The 21,507-nt window shown below is 39.3% G+C and overlaps 1 protein-coding gene across 3 annotated transcripts in view; it reads left to right on the plus strand.

The window, feature by feature from the left end:
- Positions 1 to 21,507, plus strand: part of SLC17A1 (solute carrier family 17 member 1) — a 144,810-nt gene that overhangs the window by 14,782 nt on the left and 108,521 nt on the right. For all 3 annotated transcript variants that reach the window (XM_068961162.1, XM_068961159.1, XM_068961161.1), the window contains exons 4-12: positions 514 to 747; positions 1,520 to 1,607; positions 1,938 to 2,024; positions 6,420 to 6,538; positions 6,642 to 6,806; positions 8,059 to 8,191; positions 8,277 to 8,424; positions 13,115 to 13,205; positions 20,220 to 20,356. In XM_068961162.1, coding sequence (XP_068817263.1) covers positions 514 to 747; positions 1,520 to 1,607; positions 1,938 to 2,024; positions 6,420 to 6,538; positions 6,642 to 6,806; positions 8,059 to 8,191; positions 8,277 to 8,424; positions 13,115 to 13,205; positions 20,220 to 20,354 — 1,200 coding nt within the window. In that variant the 3' untranslated portion in view covers positions 20,355 to 20,356. The remainder of the gene's footprint in view (positions 1 to 513; positions 748 to 1,519; positions 1,608 to 1,937; positions 2,025 to 6,419; positions 6,539 to 6,641; positions 6,807 to 8,058; positions 8,192 to 8,276; positions 8,425 to 13,114; positions 13,206 to 20,219; positions 20,357 to 21,507) is intronic.

Raw genomic sequence — 21,507 nt, forward strand, 5'->3', positions numbered from 1 at the left:
AAGTTATGATGGTGTAGCATATGGCATGGTGACTACAGTTAAAAGTACTATCTTGTATAGCTGAAAGTTGCTAAGAGAGTAGATCTTAAAAGTTTTCATCACAACTAAAACTAGAACCATATGTTGTCATGGATGTTGACTTACTGTGGTGATCATTTCTCAATATATGCAAATAGCCAATCATGTTGTACACCTGAAACTAATATGCCAATTGCATCTAATTTTTTTTAAAATAAGTTTTAAATGTCTATGCTGTGCAGGTATGAGAGGAACAGATGATGCCTTTTATAGCAAGGACTTCGTTATAGTTGAGGATGCCAATGATAAAACATGATTACAAACAGAAAATGATGTTATCAGGAATAAATAAATCATATAACAGAGGAGATTAGGCAGAGGGCAGATATTTACATGGGGTAAACTGGAAGACTGGAAGACCAATTTTCCTGCATCCCTGAACATTATAGAAAATCATTTGCAGAGTGGCTAAACCCATCTCCTTTTTTCTTTCAGAACCCTGTGTATAACTGGAGCACTGAAATCCAGGGGATCATGTTAAGTTCCATCTTCTATGGTGTACTCATCAGCCAAATTCCTGCAGGATATTTATCTGGAATATACTCTTTAAAGAAAATGATTGGTTTTGCATTACTTTTCAGCTCTCTATTTACCCTGCTCCTCCCACTGGCAGCTGAATTTGGAGAAATTTGGGTCATTATATGCCGAGTAATCAAGGGAATGTTCCAGGTATAAAGATAATGCAAAATAGAATATTACTCAGCCATAAAAAAGAATGAATTTGATTCAGTTCTAGTGAGGTGGATGAACCTAGAATCTGTTATACAGAGTGAAGTCAGAAAGAGAAAAACAAATATCATATATTAACGCATATATATGGAATCTAGAAAATGGCATTGAGAAACTTGTTTGCAGGGAAGGAATGGAGACACAGATGTAGAGAATGGACTTGTGGACCCAATGGGGGAAGGCAAGAGTGGGATGAATGGAGAAAGTAGCATTGACATATATACACTGCTACTGCTAAGTCGCTTCAGTCGTGTCCGACACTGTGTGACCCCATAGACGGCAGCCCACCAGGCTCCTCCATACCTGAGATTCTCCAGGCAAGAACACTGGTGTGGGTTGCCATTTCCTTCTCCAATGCATGAAAGTGAAAAGTGAAAGTGAAGTTGCTCAGTCATGTCCGACTCTTCACGACCCCATGGACTGCAGCCCACCAGGCTTCTCCGTCCATGGGATTCTCCAGGCAAGAGTACTGGAGTGGGGTGCCATTGCCTTCTCTGCATATGTACACTACTAAGTGAAAAATAGATAGCTGGTGTAAAGTTGTGTATAACACAGGGAGCCATATGGTTGATTCACATTCTTGTACAGCAGAAACCAATATAACATTGTAAGGTGATTTTCCTCCAATTAAAAATATAAAAAGATAATGCAAAAACTAGAGTTTAAATTCACAGAACATGTCAGAGATCAAATGTTCTAATCATTCTTTCAGGGGATAACTTTAACAACTCAGCAAGTGATATGGATCAAGTGGGCTCCTCCCTTGGAACTAGGCCGACTTACTGCTCTGAGTTTGTCAGGTAATGACTTAGGGCCTAGAATGGTTAATCCCATTGTCATCTCATTGTAGCATGTTCTGCCCTAGAACATAAGAAATATGTGCGTTTTGAACTGTCAAGCGCTTTGGAAACCATCCACACTTTAAATACGTGGAAACGGTCTAGGACAGAGAAGAGGTTTCCTTATCTCTAACAATAGCAAAAAGAGAAGAAAGCAAATATTTCATTATTTTCTTCTGTTTGGTATATGAATGTTTCACTAGAAGTTGTTCACCGCCACCATGAAGCTACGTTATCTCCATTTCCAGATGCCTGCATTCATTAGGGATGTTCTTTGTGCCTTCTGATTAGGACTTCTACTAGGACCCTGCATTGTCCTGCTTATCACTGGATTCATCTGTGACTCCCTGGGATGGCCCATGGTCTTTTATATTTTTGGTGAGTCTCTTTCTATAAAAATCCAAGTCATTATTTAAAGATTTAAAAAACCTAAAAGTAAATGCAAAATTTAATAATTTATATGAAGTTAACAATATTAAAAATAAATCACATTGAAGGAAAAAGAGCAGTCAACATTCATTAACTTCTTATTGCAAGCAAGACATCATGTTCAGAACTATACATGCATCATTGTACATAATTTCACAACTCTATAACATCAGTGCTACAGAAACATATCCCTTATGTAAACTTATGGGGAAAGGGATGATCAGAACAGGTCAAACATAATATGAGTATACTGTGTATACTTAATATTCCAAGCATGATTTGGTATTTCATCTTATGTGAAAGTGAAAGTTGCTCAGTCATGACTGACTCTTTGAGACTGCATGGACTATACAGTCTCAAGGCCAGAATACTGGAGTGGGTAGCTATTCCCTTCACCAGGGGATCTTCCCAACCCAGGGATCAAACCCAGGTCTTCCACACTACAGGCAGATTCTTTACCAGCTGAAACACCAGAGAAGCCCAAGAATACTGGAGTGGGTAACCTATCCCTTCTCCAGGGGATCTTCCAGACCCAGGATTCAAACTGGGGTCTCCTGCATTGCAGGTCGATTCTTTACCAGCTGAGCTACCAGGGAAACCCTATCATCTCATAATCAAACACATTAGTTTCTAGAGTGACACATGAAATTCTCAACAAATTGGAATAAATGAAAAACTATAAAGGACTGGGTTTTCCAGATAAGTTAGAAAATCACTTTCAAATCTTGATTTTGAATTTGTCATTAAGGGACTGTGGATGAGTGCTTTTATGCTCATTTGATAGACAAATAACAATATAGGGGCTTAATGCAGAGGGATCTATTTATGAAGTGATTATTTAAAATGGTATAAAGATGTGGCAGAATCACAGGGTTAGAGCAGTGATCTGGTGCTAGCAAAATCAAAATTAGCTAGAAGCTAATACCATCCCCAGGCCCAAAGGGGCAAGCAAGGGAGTAGTTGAGGGGAATCCACTAGGAGAGAGTCCTGTAGAGATATCTACATTGAGAGGACCTGTGACTTTTCATAAAAGGGAGTATAGACTGAGGCAATGCGGGGGAAGGTGATCACTAGAGAAAGAGACACCCTAATCTCATTCAAGTCTCTCCTTCTAATCTTCTGCTTAGGCTTTCTTCTGCCCAAATCTATCTGGGAAGCAGAGGACATGGGGGCCTGTTGATGTTCATTCAAGTCAGCCATCTGTGGCCAAAACAGGGTAAAGAAGGGTGGAGAATGGATCTACAGGGAGCCGCCAATACCCACAGGGAGCAACTGGCCAAGCCATAATGTGAAAATGTCTTCCATCCTCTCAGTTTCACTGCTCTTCATCACTGCCATTAGTCATCAAATATTTTTTCTGTTCCCGTCTCTTATTCTCTTTCTGATATTCCCACTACACATATATTACACCATTGTAGTTATCCCACAATTGTTGGATATTCTTTTCTTTTTAATGCTTTTATTCTATTTGCATTTCAGGTTTGGAAATTCATACGGACATTTCTTGAAGTTCAGTGATTTTTTTTTCCTTCAACTATGTCTATCTATTAATGAGCCCATTAAAGGCATTCTTCATTTGTTACAGTGTTTTTTAATTCACAGCATTTTCTTTTGATTGTTAGAATTTGTCTCTCTACTTACATTACTACTTATTCTTATATGTTGTCTTTTTCACAGGCTTTTTAATCATGTGTTAAATTCTTGATCTCATAATTCCATACCTCTGCTAATATCCAAGTCTAGTTCTGGTGCTTGCTCTGTCTCTTAAAACTGTTTTTTGTTGTTTTCGTTTTTTTCTATGCTTTCTGGTTTTCTTGTTGAAAGCTCAACAAAATACACTAAAATGAACTGAAATAAATAGCCCTTCAGTGTGAGGTTTTATGTTTTACTGGCTACAGGTTAATCTGGCTTACTGTGTGCTCTGTTTCAGAGGCTACAATTTCCTCCAGTATCTTTGTTTTTGTCTTTCCTGTAGTTTTTTTAGTTTCTCTAGAGACTTCTTAAATAAGATTTGGGACATGCAATTCTGGATCCCACTAACATGCAAGGATTCTTCTGATATGGTGGTAAGGTGTGTATGTGGGGAGACAGTGTCCTGTGGTCTATGGTTTGGTCTCAGGGTTTTGGTGAGCCTGTGCCCCTGAACTTCACCAGTTCTTCTCAGTTTTGTTTTTTCCCCCTCCTTAAGTGAGACAGGAAGAAGGGTCGGGAGTTGGGTGTTGCCCTTTCCTTAAGTTGGTGAGGCTCTGATAAAATAATTTCCCCTTGAGTAGTTTTTGTGAAGAACAGAATGCTCTAGATGTAATTAAAAATGGTTACTTTCTCCATCTTCTCCTAGAAGGATTAAGAGATTTTATTCTTATATTCAGTGTGAGAATCTGGCAGGTCTTCTGGAAATAAAACTCACAAAAGTGTGAGGGGTCTGCTTAAGCCTGGGCCCCCTCCCACCCAGACCTTTCATCTTTCAAACTTGTCCACACTGAACCTACAGTAAACCATCAAATGCTAGGTTTTCCTACCCTGCTACTGACTGGTTCCACTGGAGTTTTCTGTTTCTGGGCTTCTGTTCTGGGAACTTGTAATTCTCTGCAACTGTCTGTCTGTCTCTCTGGAGACAGGAGGGCAGTGGTTTGGGGGCAGTGGTTTGCCCTGTGACCTCAATTCTCTGCCAGATCAAAGAAGCATTGTTGATGTTTATAGTTTCATTTGGTGATGACTTCCAAACTCCTTATATGCCTCCCAAATGTTAGAACTGTCCAAGCCTCGATGCCCATAAATCAAGTTGAATTTCTTCAGTCCACATTTGACCTGAACAAGTACCATCAATCAACCCAACAATACCATTCTTTCCCTGGTGCCTGTACCTTTGACTCCATGCGCTGAACCTCAGTGATCAGGCATTTCCTTCTCATCTCAGTTGCTGTGGTCCTGCTCTCCCTGCAATGGACTTCATCCTTCTGGCCATTTCCTCTCAATCTCTTTTGCAGAGACTTGCAGAGATTCTCCTCTTCTACTTGCCATTAACTGTTGTCTTTCTTCAAAGCTTTTCTCCAGTCTCCTCCTCTACAGCTATTTTCCCTCTCTAGACAATATAATCCATGCTTAAGTGTCAGTTACCACTTACTAACCACGTGCCCCTGAGCAAGTAAGTAGACCTTTCTGAGCATCTATTTTCCCATTTTTAAAGAAAGCTAATAGCATCAAATGAATTTTCTAAGGATTGACTACAGTAATTTAGAGAAATATATTGTATTTCCTGTGTATTTATTAGGTGTTCATGTCTATTTACATTTTGCCTTGGGTTTCGGCACTCAGGTCACAGAATGAGGTGGAAATGGTATACTGTCAAACTATTCTTTTAATGTTGTCTCAAAGTGTGTTGCAGAAGTCTGAGATCCTACAGTGGCTCCAGCTTTCCACATGGTCTGATCTCATTACCTCTCATCCTCATCCATTACTATCCTCACCTTGCTTGCTGTCCAGTGACACTGGCTTCATAACTCTGGCCTTGGTATTTATTTCTCCCCCAGCCTGAAGTATCTGTGTCCACATCGATGTCCTCACTTTCCCTGAACATAGTGCTCCTTTGTTCCTCTCCCCATAACTCTCTTCCCTAGCTCTTGTCACTGACATTTATTACCTTTTGCTTAATTACTATTCACTATCTCTCTCATCCATTAGAAAATAAACTCTGTAAAGGCAGGGCATGTGCCTGCTTTATTGACTGCTGCATTCCCATGACCTAGAATGGTACATGGTACATAATGGCATTTAACCAGTATATTTGTCAAATGAATGAATGCATTTCTGGAAGCCTGACTACTAAGCAATATACATTCCCTATCCTAACAGAGGATTCCTTATGATCAGATCATTAGTATAAAAAAGTAAAAAGCAACAAATAATTTGGCAGCCTCTTATGGGACTGGACAATCCTGAAGGCCTAGGCTGCATCTTAGGAGTATGGCTAAGGCCTACTTCTCAAAACCAGGTGATTGTCAAGCCCATATGAGCCCAGTTACACCCTCCTCTAACAATAGAACACATTAAGAATCTGTAGAGATGATGGCCTAACAGCAAGGAGGCCCAGCTATCCTACATGGAGAATAATAGAGGCTAAGAAGTCAGAAGAGGCCAGAGGGTTTGCTACCATTTCTGTAAAATTCGCTCTGGAGAGGCAGGTGTGGATACAAAAAAAATTATGAAAAATGTAAGCCTTGTTGCAAATTTCCAGAAAGAAAGAGGAGGTCCTGGTTCTCAGACCAGTAATGAAAAATGCCAATTTGGAAAAGAAACTCACTACAGACAGAGCAATTTCAATTCTAATTTGTCCTGCTCTGATAGGTGCTTGTGGCTGTGCCTTAAGTGTTCTCTGGTTCATTCTGTTTTATGAGGACCCAAAGGACCACCCATATATAAGCATCAGAGAGAAGGAATACATCACATCCGCTCTCACCCAGCAGGTAGAACCCACATGCTCCACTTTGGTATCTCCCAGATTCTGTGCCAAATGAAATGTGTTCCAGCTTGACCTAATGTGCTAATGATTAATGGGTTCCCTTCCAGGTCAGCTCAAGTACACTCATCAAAGTGCCCATCAAAGCTATGCTGAAGTCTACTCCACTCTGGGTCATTTCCCTATGTAATTTTGCTTTTTTCTGGTCAAATACCTTCCTGAGTATTTATACGCCAATATATATTGACTACAAGCTTCATGTTGATGTAAAAGAGGTAAGTACGCCTTTTCCTCTTCACTTGATGAAGGACTTTGTGCCCATGTCTTTTTCTCCCATAACTCTAGTCCTAGCTCTTGCCCATCCGTATATTATTTGGGCTTTCGAAGTGGCGCTAGTGGTAAAGAACCTGACTGTTAATGCAGGAGACAGAGAGACAAGGGTTCAGTCCCTGGGTCAGGAAGATCCCCTGGAGGAGGGCATGGCAACCCACTCCAGTATTCTTGCCTGGAGAATCCCATGGACAGAGGAGCCTGGCAGGCTATAGTCCATAGGGTCTCGAAGTCAGACATGACTGAAGCGACTTAGCACTCATACTATTTAGCTGATAATAATAATTGGAAATGGTGAAGTCTCTTTACCTAGAGACTTCGCCATTTCCAATTATTATGTTAACATTGCCCAGAAAAAAAGGTGTAGACATCCTGTCTAGCACTCCCACAAAAATACACACCACCCAGGTTCCCACAGATTCCCTATCTCCCATTCCCTATAATAACAACCTCTGTGTATTCCTTAAAGCTCAATACCATGTTCCCTGCAGGGATGGGGATCCTCCCCTGAAAGTCAATTGGCCAGAGTCTACCACCCATCACAGCTCATACCAATCCTCTCCGTGGGGGAGAGGCAAAGAGTCCTGTGAACCCATGACTCATGTCTTGCTCTGAAAGGACTAGCATTCTCCTTGCTTTTCTGACTTGAAAAAGTACAAATGCTTGAAACCTTCTGTTGCTTGATGCCATAATGACCAGGAAAGGCTCCTTTAGAAATGGAGTCTGGGCTTGCCACTTTGAGACATTCTATAATGAATTTCCAGCTACCCAGCCTACGGACTAGCATGACAAAGGTCTTCTGAGCTCCATGTGATTCAGTGTAATCTTCCACGAGACCACGGATTTGCTGCCAAGATTAACAGCAGCTGGTCCAGAATAAGCGCCATATGCATGTCTTCTATTATCATTATTATTTGTCATTTTCCTCAGGGACAGCATGTCCCATTCCCAACTTAGTTTTCCTCTCTACCATCTAGAACTTTCAGGCCCCATGATAATACAATAGAAAACTAAGCAGATTGTGATGTCTGTTTCTGACCTCAAAACTCTTTTTCTCTTTCTCTTGGGTAGCGTGAAATAATTCTGGGGTTGCATGTTGATTGTTTCCTGTGTGACAATACAAACTTTCAATACTGAATTTCAGTGTAGGGATTATTCCATTTCTCATATTCACTCACAATAACATTTCCTCCTCAGAATGGGCTGCTGTCTTCCCTCCCCCATTTGTTTGCCTGGATTTTTGGTGTCCTAGCAGGTTATATGGCAGACATCTTCCAGACAAGGAATACTTTCAGTCTAGTCACCATCCGGAAACTCTTCACCTCACTAGGTAAGAAATAGCCAATACGTTCAAGTATTTTGGGGTATCCCCCATCTTTGGCATGCACCTGACTGTTGTCTGAATCACTCCGTAGGACTTCTCCTGCCTTCCCTCTTCAGCCTCTGCCTGCTTTACCTGAGTTCCAACTTCTATGCCACTGTAATTTTCCTGATACTTGCTAATTCAACAACAAGCTTTGCTATGGGTGGACTAATGATAAACGTCTTGGATATCGCTCCTAGGTAGGTTTTTAAAATCTCTTTCTTGTATCTAAGTTCTTAAGGATGTTTTAAGATTTCAACTATTTTGGAATTGATGGTCAACAGGCCAAACGTTCTGAAGAAGCATCGATATAGGTCAGACTTAAAAAGTATATATTGTCACTCCTCAACCAACAATTAGTAATATTTATTTTGCAACTAAGGAAACTGACATTCAGATACTTGATTATCAGCCTAAGATCTCACCACTGGCTTGGATATTACCTAGGATTTTAATCCAGATCCAGTTGGCAAAAACCTTTTCCTCTTTTTACTGTGCTATATGCCCTTTTTAGATACAATAAGTGTGACTAATGGAAGCAGTTCTGTTGTTGGCACAGCTCCAGGGGACACTGTCCAGGGCTGGCACTTTCTGGAGAACATAGATCCAATATGAACAGAATTCTCTGAAGTTTTGTAAATCTGCGGCCTGGGGTAGAGAGGCAAAGATCAACCAAGAATATTCTAATTCGTCACAATTCTGTAAAGAATCTTGTCCATCAGATCTATACTAGGTGAAGGCCAAAGTAGCAAAGACATGTATGCATTTGATTTATTCATTTTTGAGACTCTCCTTGAAAATGCCTGAAAGTTTTCTGACTACTTGAAATTATACAAAGACATAAAAGGATTATTTGATACAGAATACACAATGCCAGTTGGGCTATATGCACTCTGAGAAACAGGTAAATTAAAAATGTATCTACAAATAGATTAAGAAAATTATAAAGAGCTACCATTTTTTGGGCCTTCCCTGTTGGCTCAGGGGTAAAGAATCTGCCTGCCAATGCAGGAGATAGGTGTTCAATCCCCAAGTCAGGAAGATCCTCTGGAGTAAGAAATGGCAATCCACTCCAATATTCTTAGCTAGGAAATCCCATGGACAGAGGAGCCGGGCAGGCATGGACATGACTTGGTGACTAACCAGCAAGAACAACCATTTATTATTTTTTATGTGACATGCCCCACTGTGAGATAATGTTGTCCACAAAGTATGAGAAACCAAAGACCAGGGAAATGAATGTATGTAAAGTCACATGAATAGTAATAAATAGAAGGAGGATTAATACCTAGATTTACCTGCCTCCAGAGCTGCCTAGATGTAGTCAATGCCTCCCTAGTGTTATTCACTAGTACCTGGTCAGTAGGACGGGAAATATCTTGGCCAGCAATGGCTTGAATATCAGAGAACTTGACCTGCATTGCATCATTCCAGTGGGTCCAAATTCCATGTTAGCCAGGTGATTTTGTAAGGTCACAGAAGATAGACTAATGTACAATTTGGAAATATTATTAGCCTCTTAAGCTAGATCATCATTAATACTTAGGGCATATGTATTAATACATTATGTCACAAACATATTGACATAATACATTATGTCACAAACAATTCTTAAACTTTTTAATTAATGAGTTAAATGAAACTTATTCCTAATCTTCCTAGTCATACCTCCCTTGCCTATTAAAAAGAGTTCCCTTAGAGGATAAATTACTAAATTGTCTTTTTAGGGGAATTTGATCTTTGCTAGAACTGAAAGTGAAAGTGAAGTCGCTCAGTCATGTCCAACTCTTTGTGACCCCATGGACTGTAGCCTACCAGGCTCCTCGGTCCATGGAATTTTCCAGGCAAGAGGACTGGAGTGGGTTTCCATTTCCTTCTCCGGGGAATCCTCCCAAGCCAGGGATTGAATCTGGGTCTCCCGCATTGCAGGCAGACGCTTTACCATCTGAGCCAGGGAAGACTAGAACTGAGGAATGGGCAAATGATTACATTTGTTTGAGTAGAACCCAGATGCCAAGAAAGAAGGTCTGGAAGGAAGAAGAGACACAGATGTGGTTCCATGAGAATATTGTTTGGGAAATGGAGTGAGATAGAGTGGACCTGGAAATGTTGTGACCATCTCTTTGGTGGGTAGCAAGAGTAGAAAAGCACAGAGGATTCTAAAGATGCTATGTGATGCATTAAGAAGGCACTGTTCATCCCCTTGACATTCCTAAAGGGAGGCTCCAAAACGTTTTTAATTGCTTTTAATTATTTTTGACGATGGATGGGTCATGCACTGGAGTGGGTTGCCATACTGTCCTTCATCCTTCGGGGATCTTCCCAACCCAGAGATCAAACCCAGGTCTCCCATAATGCAGGCGAATTTCCCTCCATGTGAGACTAAAGTATAGTTTAGACATCTGAATCTTGTTCTGGTTCTACTGAATCATTATTAAACCAAATATAAAATCAATTAAATTGAAAGTCTGCTTCAACAGCTATTTATACTTCCAAAATGCTTTTACCATGTGATGTTACAGCTGAAGAAGCAATTTTAGAGCTAACTCCTGTCCAGGGAATCGTTCAGCATTAAAACCATCTCAGGGCTTTCCTGATAGCTCAGCTGGTAAAGAATTCACCTGCAATGCGGGAGACCTGGGTTTGATCCCTGGGTTGGGAAGATCCCCTGGAGGAGGGTATGGCAACCCACTCCAGTAGCCTTGCCCAGAGAATCCCCAAGGACAAAGGAGCCTGGCAGGCTATAGTCCATGGGGTCGCAAAGAGTTGGACATGACTGAGCAATTTTAGAGCTAACTGCTGTCCAGGGAATTGTCCAGCATTAAAACAATCTCAAGACTGTTTTCATTGCCCATATCAAATACCTACCATTTGAGGTTTGGATGGCATGAGGAATGGAGCATAAAAAGCTCTCACCTTGTCAATCTCAGGTTTGTGAAGCACTCCATATCGTAGATGTGTAATGATTTTCAGAGAACTGTCATGGCACTCAGGACTCTCGACACTGGGGACTGCGGAATCATATAGCAAACTGAATTAAGACTAAATGACTGTAATCACTCAGAAGACAGTCTTTAATCACAGTGAAATTAGAGTTGCTATCAAAAGCAAATGATAGATAACTCCCATTGCTTTGAAATTAATGTTTAGGTCAAAGGAGAAATCACATTTGAAATTAGAAAATACTTTAAATTACAATGAAATGTGACATATCATTGATAAGCATGTGGGGTGCATTTAAAAATCATACCCAGAGAGAAATGCATAGCTTTAAACTTATATATTGACAGACAATTAAGTCTTAAAATCAGTAACCATGTTTGTATCTCAAATAGGTAAGGGGAAAAAGTAGCAAATTAAACCCAAAGAAAGTAGAAGGAAAGAAATTATGAAGATAAGGACCAAAAAAAACCCAAAATGATATGTAAAGCCAACAATATAAAAGTTGCTTCTTTTAAAATTAATAAGATCAAGAAAAAATTATCAATATAAGAAATGAAAAAGGGTGCATTGTAGTAAGTTTTAGCACATAATAAAGCAATAGAATATTGTAAACAATATTATAAATATTATAAACAATTTTTGAAGGCAAAAGTGACAGAGGCTCCCAAAGGCAGAAGTGGCCCTAAACCCAGGGATTCTATTGCTAAAATAAAAAAGGAAGCAATGAATACTGGAGACAATTGGTGGTTTCTGCCAAATCTGCACCTGTGGCTGCTCATAACCATAAATGTTCTTCTTCACATATTAAAAGACACTCTGCAGCTCCCCTCAAAAAGAGACAACTCAAATTTCCACCCTGTGACTACATACACCTCCACAATCCAGGGACTCTAGGTCCACTTGCCAAGAATGTTTCATTAATCAAAAACGAAAGGCAGAGGTTCAAAGACAATCAATACTATTGTAGTTCCAACCTTAAGAGGGATGGCCAGGGGTGCATTTCAGGTGAAATTCTTGGACTGGAGCAAGAGGGACCAGAGCAAAAGCATACACCAGGGACTCTAGGCCCAAATGTGACGCTTCTTTCATCAGGAACCCATAAATAAATTATACATTCCCCCCCCAACCCCACCCCACCCCCACCCCCCGCCATACTCAACATGTAAAGGTAGAGAAAGATTGGAATAGACCCAAGGAAATAAAAGACAAAAAGCCCTCACTGTCACAAAAGGGAAGGATTGAAAGCATACAATCTTTGGTGGTGAAATGTGTTGGGCAGGAAAGTCACAGACTTCCTGTCCTGGAGTGAACTAATTTCTTGTTTAGACATATTCTGTTCTCCAAAAGGCACTTCCTTGTTCTTGATGACTGATAAATTTGACCCCTACTTTATGTATTATTCCCTGTGGCTCCCCTGCTTTCTGCAGTGCTCATTTTCTGCTGAAGTTGGTTTTGGCACTCAGGATTGGCCAATCACAGTTGCTTATAAACAAGTTTCTGGTTTCCTTGCCTGAGTAATCATTGCTCCTTGCCTGGGAACAATCACTGGGACCAGTAATTCTGGGATGGTGAGAAGAGGCCAGGTGAACAGAACCCTTCAATTTTGTATGAATCCAAACCAGTTCCTATTACCAACACACATCACCTTTGGAATTTCTCAAACATAGATTTCACAACTAGCTGGCTTTCACTCTTAATGTGCTTTCATTTTCTCAATATATTAATATTCTTTACTGTTAAACCCAAGCTTTCTGACTCTGTAGTGTAACCAGAAAGTTACTTATATATCCATATACTTTTTCAGACATTTTAATGGAATTTGAATAGTGGGAATGGGAAATTTAGGAAGTCAACAGTTCTCTCTCTTAAACTCTCAATACATTATGGTTTTTTCCTGTAGCGTTTGTATTACTTTACATTGGTGTATTGTCATTCATTTTTGTATAGATATTATGGATTTCTTAGAGGAGTTACAAATGTAATTGGACTAACAGGAGGACTCCTTGCTTCCACTGTGACTGGAATCATCCTTAGTGAGGTAAGGAACATCAAGACACGGGTAGTTACTTTTCTAATATTAACTGTACAGAAAAAGAAGGTAATGCATATAAAAAATTGCAGAGGAGACATCATCAAGAGGTGAGTTATGAGATTCTGTGTCGTATTAAACTTGGTCAAATCAGGCATTGCCTCCAAATTCACAGATGATACAATTTCTTTCTTGTAATATGTCAACTAATGATGCTGGTAACTTTAACTGTTGGTTATTGAAACAGAGGTGGACTTCTGTGCTTTTTAACAATTAATGTGTGCCTTGATCAAAATAGTTAGTTGACTGGGTGAATGGCAATATAAGTAATAAGACATGGTTTTGTCAGGAAAGGAATGAAAAATTAGGAACAAAGACAAGTTTTAAGGACCAAACAAAACAATTCTATGAAGGCTGGCTTCTGTTTCCATGGACAAAGTTACCTGAAATTCTTCTTTTAAAAATACTTAAAATGCCTTTTCTGGTGTTGAAGGAAGAGAACTACTAGTCTAGAATTCTACAGTCCATCAAAAAAAAAAAAAAATCCACCGTAAGAAATGGAGTTTAAATGCATCCATTTAAAAAAAAAAAAAAAAAAGAATTCATCAAAAGTAGGCTAGCACTGGGAAAAAAAAAAGCTAAAGGTAGTTTTTTTTAGGGAAAAATAAAATTATCCCAAATGGCAGATTAGAGATATGAAAAAGAAAAGAGGCAACAGAGATGATAAATAAATGGGCAATTCTGAATGAATATTGTATAAATTGATAGTATCCTGTAAAGAAACTCAATTCCCAGAGCTGGTTGCCTGGGGGCAATATCACTATAGTCACTATGGTGATTATTGGAAACGATTCCTCAACCATCACATTTACTCTGACTTTTCTTCTTAAGTCACAGATTACTTACCCACTAACTATTAATAATAAGCTTATTATTTGTTAGCTCATTTGGTAAAGAATCCACCTGCAATGAGGGAGACCCTGCTTTGATTCCTTGGTTGGGAAGATCCGCTGGAGAAGGGATAGGCTACTCACTCCAGTATTCTGGCCTAGAGAATTCCATGGACTGTATAGTCCATAGGGTTGCAAAGAGTTGGACACGACTGAGAGACTTTCACTTTACTATTTGCTAGATTCGTTTATCTTTGACCAGGATTTATTGTTCTGATACGATGACTGTTGTAACACCTGAATATACTTTCTCCAGCCCACTGGATTCAAATGGCTGTACAATCTTTGCCAACATAATTTGATGACTTCTGTGGTTCCAGAACCTAATTATATATATTCAAAGAAATTTAAGTGCCTTATTAAATTTTAACAATCATGCTAAAGGCATGCCTGACCTTAAAAAGGGCTTCCCTTGTTGCTCAGCTGATAAAGAATCCGCCTGCAATGCGGGAGACCTGGGTTCGATCCCTGGGTTGGAAAGATTCCCTGGAAAAGGGAAAGGCTACCCATTCCAGTATTTTGGCCTAGAGAATTCCATGGATTGTATAGTCCATGGGGTCACAGAGTCGGACACGACTGAGGTCACTTTCACTTTGACCTTGAAAAAGAAATGTAAGAGAAAATTTCAGAGACTGAAAATAAAGGAAGGGCTTGATTCCAGAGAGGTAAATGACCAGCAAAGCCCCTGGCTGCCTTGGGGAAATTGCCCATGCTGGGTTATCTATAGCTTCAGTTATTATGGACAAACAGAGCAAAAGCAATAATACTCCCAAAACCACTCACAAAGAAGAGCCGCAATGAAAATGCTGACATAAAACTGTAATCACTGGGGCCCATAAACTGATACCACTGCTACCATATATCTACTAAGCTGAGAAATAGCAGTACACAGGAAAATCCTCCAAATGCTCCTTATCCCACAACTTTGGCAGCCCCCCACCATCATGTGTTAGGATTTATGGTATCAGAAAGGCTGAAAACATCAGTATAACCATGGAGACTCCATGGTCAGAGAGGTGGCTTCAATAAAAAAGAACTCTTGAAGACCAGAGTGTGTTTTCTCCTCCTGAGCATGTAGCCCACTCAGCCTGTTCAGCCTTTCAGTGAACTCATTTGCACCTTCTGAGCTGATTTCCCAAAAGGTGGCAAGAAACTTGACTCCAGACCTGTCTGAAGTTGTCTCTGCCCAGTAAGGAAACTTGTCTCAACCTCAGCTACAAAGGGAGACGGAAATCTGAATAAAGACTCCTTTGAACATTTGAAACAATAAACCATTCACAAGGATTTGAGACCCTAATTCAAACTCTGCTGGGTCCTAATGCCATAAGCCAAGAAATTAATTTCAAGTAGTCCACAGATGTCTAGAAAAAGTAAATAATTTTTTTTCTGAAGAAACTAACCCTAAAATTCATCCTCCAGAATTTCTTATGCATAAAGTTTTGGTGAATATGATTTCACAATCAATCAAAAATTACAAAATGCTTGAGGAAATGAAATGTCATGTGAGAAAAGAATAAAAACCACAGAGTCAGATCAGATATTGGACATATATGTATATATTTAAAGAACTAAAAGGACTGAACATATAAGAAATGTAAGGTTTAACAAGGAGTTAAATCTAACTTCTGGCAATTAAAAATATAAAAATAAAGATTCGGATTAAATACATCTAATAAGAGAATTCGTGAGGCTTCTGCTTCCATTCCAGAGAAGGCAGTGGCACCCCACTCCAGTACTCTTGCCTGGAAAATCCCATGGACAGAGGAGCCTGGTGGGCTGCAGTCCATGGGGTTGCTAAGAGTCGGGCATGACTGAGCGACTTCACTTTCGCTTTTCATTTTCACGCATTGGAGAAGGAAATGGCAACCCACTCCAGTATTCTTGCCTGGAGAATCCCAGAGACAGAGGAGCCTGGTGGGCTGCCGTCTATGGGGTCGCACAGAGTCGGACACGACTGAAGCGACTTAGCAGCAGCAGCAGCAGTAGCAGCTGCTTCCATTCACGGGAAAGGTAAGGAATTTGGACCAATTCTCTTAAGACAATTTAAAGGCCTGAAAATGTATAAAAACTTACATGCCTAGCAATTTTACTCCTTCTATAAGGAAGTCAACAGACACCCAAGGTCCCATCTAGATATGGCATCAAGTTCAAAGTGCAGAATGTGTCCACCCCTTCATTGGGAGAGACCCCTCTATACCAGGGGCTACATGTTCTATCATGCTGTATATAATGGTAGCATAGCAATCCAATAGCTGCAATAAATATTTCCTTTCAGAAAAGGATTGGGAGACAAACAGAAACCATGGGTCCTTAGTTATGCTGACACAACCCCCAGGTGGTTCAGTGGTAAAGAATCCGCCTGCCATTGCAAGAGATGTGAGAGTTGTGGGTATAATCCCTGGGTCAGGAAGATACCCTGGAGTAGGAAATAGCAACCCACTCCAGTACTCTTGCTGGGGAAATCCCACGGACAGAGGAGCCTGGCAGGTTATAGTTGATGGGATCACAAAAGAGTCAGACACAACTGAACGAATGAACACACACACACACCAATGCTGATGACACACTGCCAGGCAGACAGCTTGAGAGCCACGTCCTGGTGAATGTTTGAATCTTCTTCAATGAGGCTCTGAAGCAAATGAAGGTAGGGCTGCAGGGCCCGTGGAGTGGTCCCTCTTGATTAGTGTGTTTGGCATAGAGGAAGATAAGTGAATCCATTTGTGGAGCAGAGGGCAGGCTGGGAAGTAATTATTGCAGATACAATAATTTTTCTGGTTCTCCTCTTGGGCATTTCCCACTTCCTTGAAGTTAGATATATTTCATATAACTTGTTTTGACCAGTGACACATGATAGAAAGTGATATGTGTTCATTCTGAAGACAAGCATTAAGAATCAACAGACCACTTTCTTGTTTTGACATAGAAACTGGCAACAGTCAGAACAGCAACTGCAAATCCATCAACCAGGAGCCAGGAATGAAGAGACATGGAGCATGATCTCTAGCCAACTTGCTATGAACATTGTTGTTGTTGTTGAGTCATTAAGTTGTGTCCAACTCTTTGTGACTCCAGGCTCCTCTGTCTATGGGATTTCCCAGGCAGAAATACTGGAGTGGGTTGCCATCCTTCTCCAGGGGATCTCCCTGACCCAGGAGCATCTCCTGCATTGGCAGGTGGATTCTTTATCACTGAGCCCTGGCGAAGCTATGAACCTTTGATTTAAATAAAAACCAAATCTCTGCCATTAAAAGCCACTAGGATTTGTGAGGGGTTGGGGAGTGGGTATTAGTATCTATGGTATAACTCACTTTATCTTGACCTATCTGGAGGATCTATCCAGAGTGAATCACATTAAAAAAATATAGAAGGTATAGAATATGTGGGCTCAGGGAGAAGGCCCAACATACATTTAACTGGAGCTCCAAAAAGAGAATAGGACAGAAGTTAAATCTGAAGAAAAAGTGATTGTTTTCTAGTTTTACAGAAAGACAGCAATTTACACCTTTAAGAAACCCAATAATGACAAGTAGGATAAACTGAAATCCACAGTTGCATACCTCATAGAGAAATTATTTATATAAAATACATAAATATTATATAAATAAAAAAATAAATATATAACACACATACATAAAATAGACATGTGAAGTGAAGTTGCTCAGTCGTGTCCAACTCTTTATGACCCCATGGACTATGGCCCACCAGGCTCCTCCATCCATGGAATTTTCTAGGCAAGAGTACTGGAGTAGGTTTGCCATTTCCTTCTCCCGGGGATCTTCCCGACCCAGGCATCGAACCCAGGTCTCCCACATTGCAGGCAGATGCTTTACCATCTGAACCACCAGGGAATCCCCAAATAGACATAGAAACATTGAAACTAGTAAGAACAGCATAAAAAGATGAAGTAAACATTAACCAGAGATGATGATATCAGGAAAAAAAAAGTTTAAGCAAAAATACTAGAAACATTGAGAATCAGCTACTTAACAGTGAAGTGAAAGTCACTCATGTCCAACTCTTTGAGACCCCATGGACTATACAGTCCATGGAATTTTCCAGACCACAGTGCTGGAGTGGGCAGCCTTTCCCTTCTCCAGGGGATTTTCCCAACCCAGGGACTGAACCCAGGTCTCCCGCACTGCAGGCAGATTCTTTACCAGCTAAGCCACAGGGGAAGGCCTAACAGTTTCTTAGCAGTTTCAATTTCTCCAGCAAAACTATCTTGTTCAAGCCTTAGCTACTTACAAGATATGTGACCTGGAAACACTTCTTAATCTCAGTGTCTCTAGCTGTAAATGCCTAAGATGACATAGAAACTTCACGGAGTTAAGGTAATTACCACATCAGATCATTTATGGGAGTATTAGATGTTTGTATTCAATGCATAACAGCTATTAGTAGTTTTATTCTTATATACTTTTAAATCAGGAAAAATAAAAGTGTATTGCTAGCCATCCTATTGTTTAGCATTCTGAAATGCTAGCAAACACACCTGTCAAGAAAACTAAATTATTGATATATACCATGGAAATGCAGAGGAAAAATACAACACTATAGACAGAGATTGTGATTATCTTGCTGACAGGGAGTGGGGGGTGAAATCAAAGTTAGATAGCATAATGTGGAAAAAGCACAGTGTCAACTAATATTGCAAAACACCTATGAGTACTTTGAAAATTGTACAAAGTCCATATGAAGAAGACTGCACACTTATTGAGCAACATCAGTGAAAATATTAGAAGGGAGACACCCATTAAATTTCTAGGTTGGACTTCAATTCCAAATGACAATAAATTCTATTAATTTAAAATTATCAAAACTTTCATCATTAAATTTCTAAACACATCTTGGTTCTTTTTTCCTTCACTCTCTGTTTACCTATTAGCTATCAAATTTGGCATGTTTTAATTATAGAAATTATTATAATTAAATATATTTAATGTCTCGTTTGGCAAGAAACATTTTTTTCAACTTCTATTCTTAATTGTATTTTAATTGAAACTGGTGATGATTTGGTCAAGTTCTGGAAAAAAACACATTCTTTATAATAAAGTTTCATCTCAAACCAGAAGAAATGGATTGATTTCTTTAAAAACACAGCGGTGAGCCCACTTGAAATAAATAACTACATTCTGTTCTCATATTTACCCCCAAGTTAATTATGGACAATAACAAATGTAAATGAAGAAAGGATATAATAAAGATACTAAAAGTAAAATAGGAGTTAATAATTATTTAAACTTCAGACAGGACATCCATCCTTCAAAACATGACATCAGAGACCAAAATGCAATCAAAATGCATCTTACATTTAACTGCATAAAATTTAACCTCAGCTGATCAAAAAGTAAAGGGCGAAGTAGTAAAACAAACCTGAAACATAAGTGAAATTTAATGTCATCTTTGAGTATGGATGCCAAACATAAATTACCTGTGCATAGAATTCACCAATATATTAAAATATGTACAACATCATGATTAAGTAGGCCTTTTTCTAAGAAAGTGAAGTGGCTCTATTTATTAATAAAATGTATTAATGAAACTGATCATATTAATAGGCTGAAAGAGAAAATGTGTCAACCATTTTTATAAATAAGGAAAGGGTATTTGATAAATCTTATTCACGAGCATTGCTGTGTTTGTAATTAATCACCAACTTATTCAAGCTTGTAGCAACAAAAAGTGAAAAACAACTTTAAAGAAATAAGGGGTGCTCTTATAAATTTTATAAATCTAAACTCTGGATTACAAGTCAGTAACAGTTACAATACAGTCAAATATTTCCTAATATACAAACATGTTTATGGGATATTTCTGAATATAAAAGCATATGCATTCTTGGCCTTAGCACTATATTCATGCAGTTTTATACATGAACAGTTATATGTAGGTAGACACAAACCATAAGTCAAAGGGTGATTATCTTTGTAGAGTAGAATTTAACTTTTTGTTCCTTATTAAAATGTTTTGCCATGTTTAAGTGACCTGCATCAAGCCTATATTAATTTTAATACTACATTTTAGATGTTACAAAACATAATAGTTTATAATTGTTTGTCCTTTAATTCCTCAGGATGCAGAATCTCCCTGGCTTAAAATCTTCCTCCTGATGATAGCCAATAACATGATAAGCCTAATCTTCTACCTTATATTTGCTAAAGCAGAAGTTCAAGACTGGGCTAAAGAAAGACAAAACACCTATCTCTGAAGGTAAGAAGTGTTTCAATTAAGGGCAGATTTTGAAACTGTGGATGCAGGATAGAAAGGAGCTAAATGGCCTCTGAGAAAACTGTGGTGTTGCTGACTGAGATGGGAAAAAATAAGGGGTGCAGGTTCAGGGGAGTAGAGGAAGCCAGGTAAAGTCTGAAACTATTTGACACCTTGATGAAATGGCATGCAGCCCAGTGGCTGTACTGCTCTAGAATTCTTGAGAGATATTGTGGCTAGTGATAGAAATTTGGGAGTATGGGCCTCTGTAACATTTAAAAGTGAGGAAGAAAGGTGGACTCTTGAAAGGGGAACTGAGAAGGGCCTTTGATGAAGTAGGAAGGATGGTTGAAGAATGTGGTATCTCAGAAGAAAACTGAAAAAGGTGGGAATGAGTACCCATGGCAAATGCTATCAAGGGGTCAAATTATGTAAGATTCTGAGAATTTATTAATGGGTTTGGCAAGAGGTACTTTAAAGATGATCCCAACTAGAATGGTTTTTCAAATAAATGATGGAGACAAAAGGTCCATTAAAGTTCAAAGGAGAATCTGATATTGTGCCTTTTTTTGTCTAAACTCCATCAGTGGTAAGTAAACAGTAGGAGAAATGTCCCTTTGTAGAATTAGTTTAGCTAATACATCAATGAGAATTGATAGATGTAGAATATCCCTGTTTTACAAACCCCAGTGAATTAAGAGATCTAGGGTTGAGCATCAGGCTGTTATCACAGAGATAGATGTTTTGTACCTCCTGGTGCAAGAACACACCACCACCAAGGTCTTGCTAAAAAGATCAAAGTGAATGTGGTCAAACCTCTGGATACAGCTACTGTTTTGTAAAAAAATACAGAGAACAGAGAATATGTTGAACTAAATCCTAAGGATATCATCAGCAAATCCAAACAGCTTTGTAATTGTCTTAAACAAATGAATCATAAAGAAAAAGAAGAGTGATGGAGGGGGAATCTCTAGATTCGGAGACTTAAAAGACATACCATTTTTTAAAAAATCGGTAAAACTAAAGTCTGTTCACATGTGTGGGTGATAAATCTATAAAGACATGCACAGAAGATGTTATACCAGTGTCAGGACAGTCATTACTTTTAGGGGGAGAGGTTATGATGAGGATAAACTGCATGGAAAACTGCTGGG

Source organism: Capricornis sumatraensis, chromosome 22 (assembly GCF_032405125.1).
Source record: "Capricornis sumatraensis isolate serow.1 chromosome 22, serow.2, whole genome shotgun sequence".
In the NCBI taxonomy this organism is placed as follows: domain Eukaryota; kingdom Metazoa; phylum Chordata; class Mammalia; order Artiodactyla; family Bovidae; genus Capricornis; species Capricornis sumatraensis.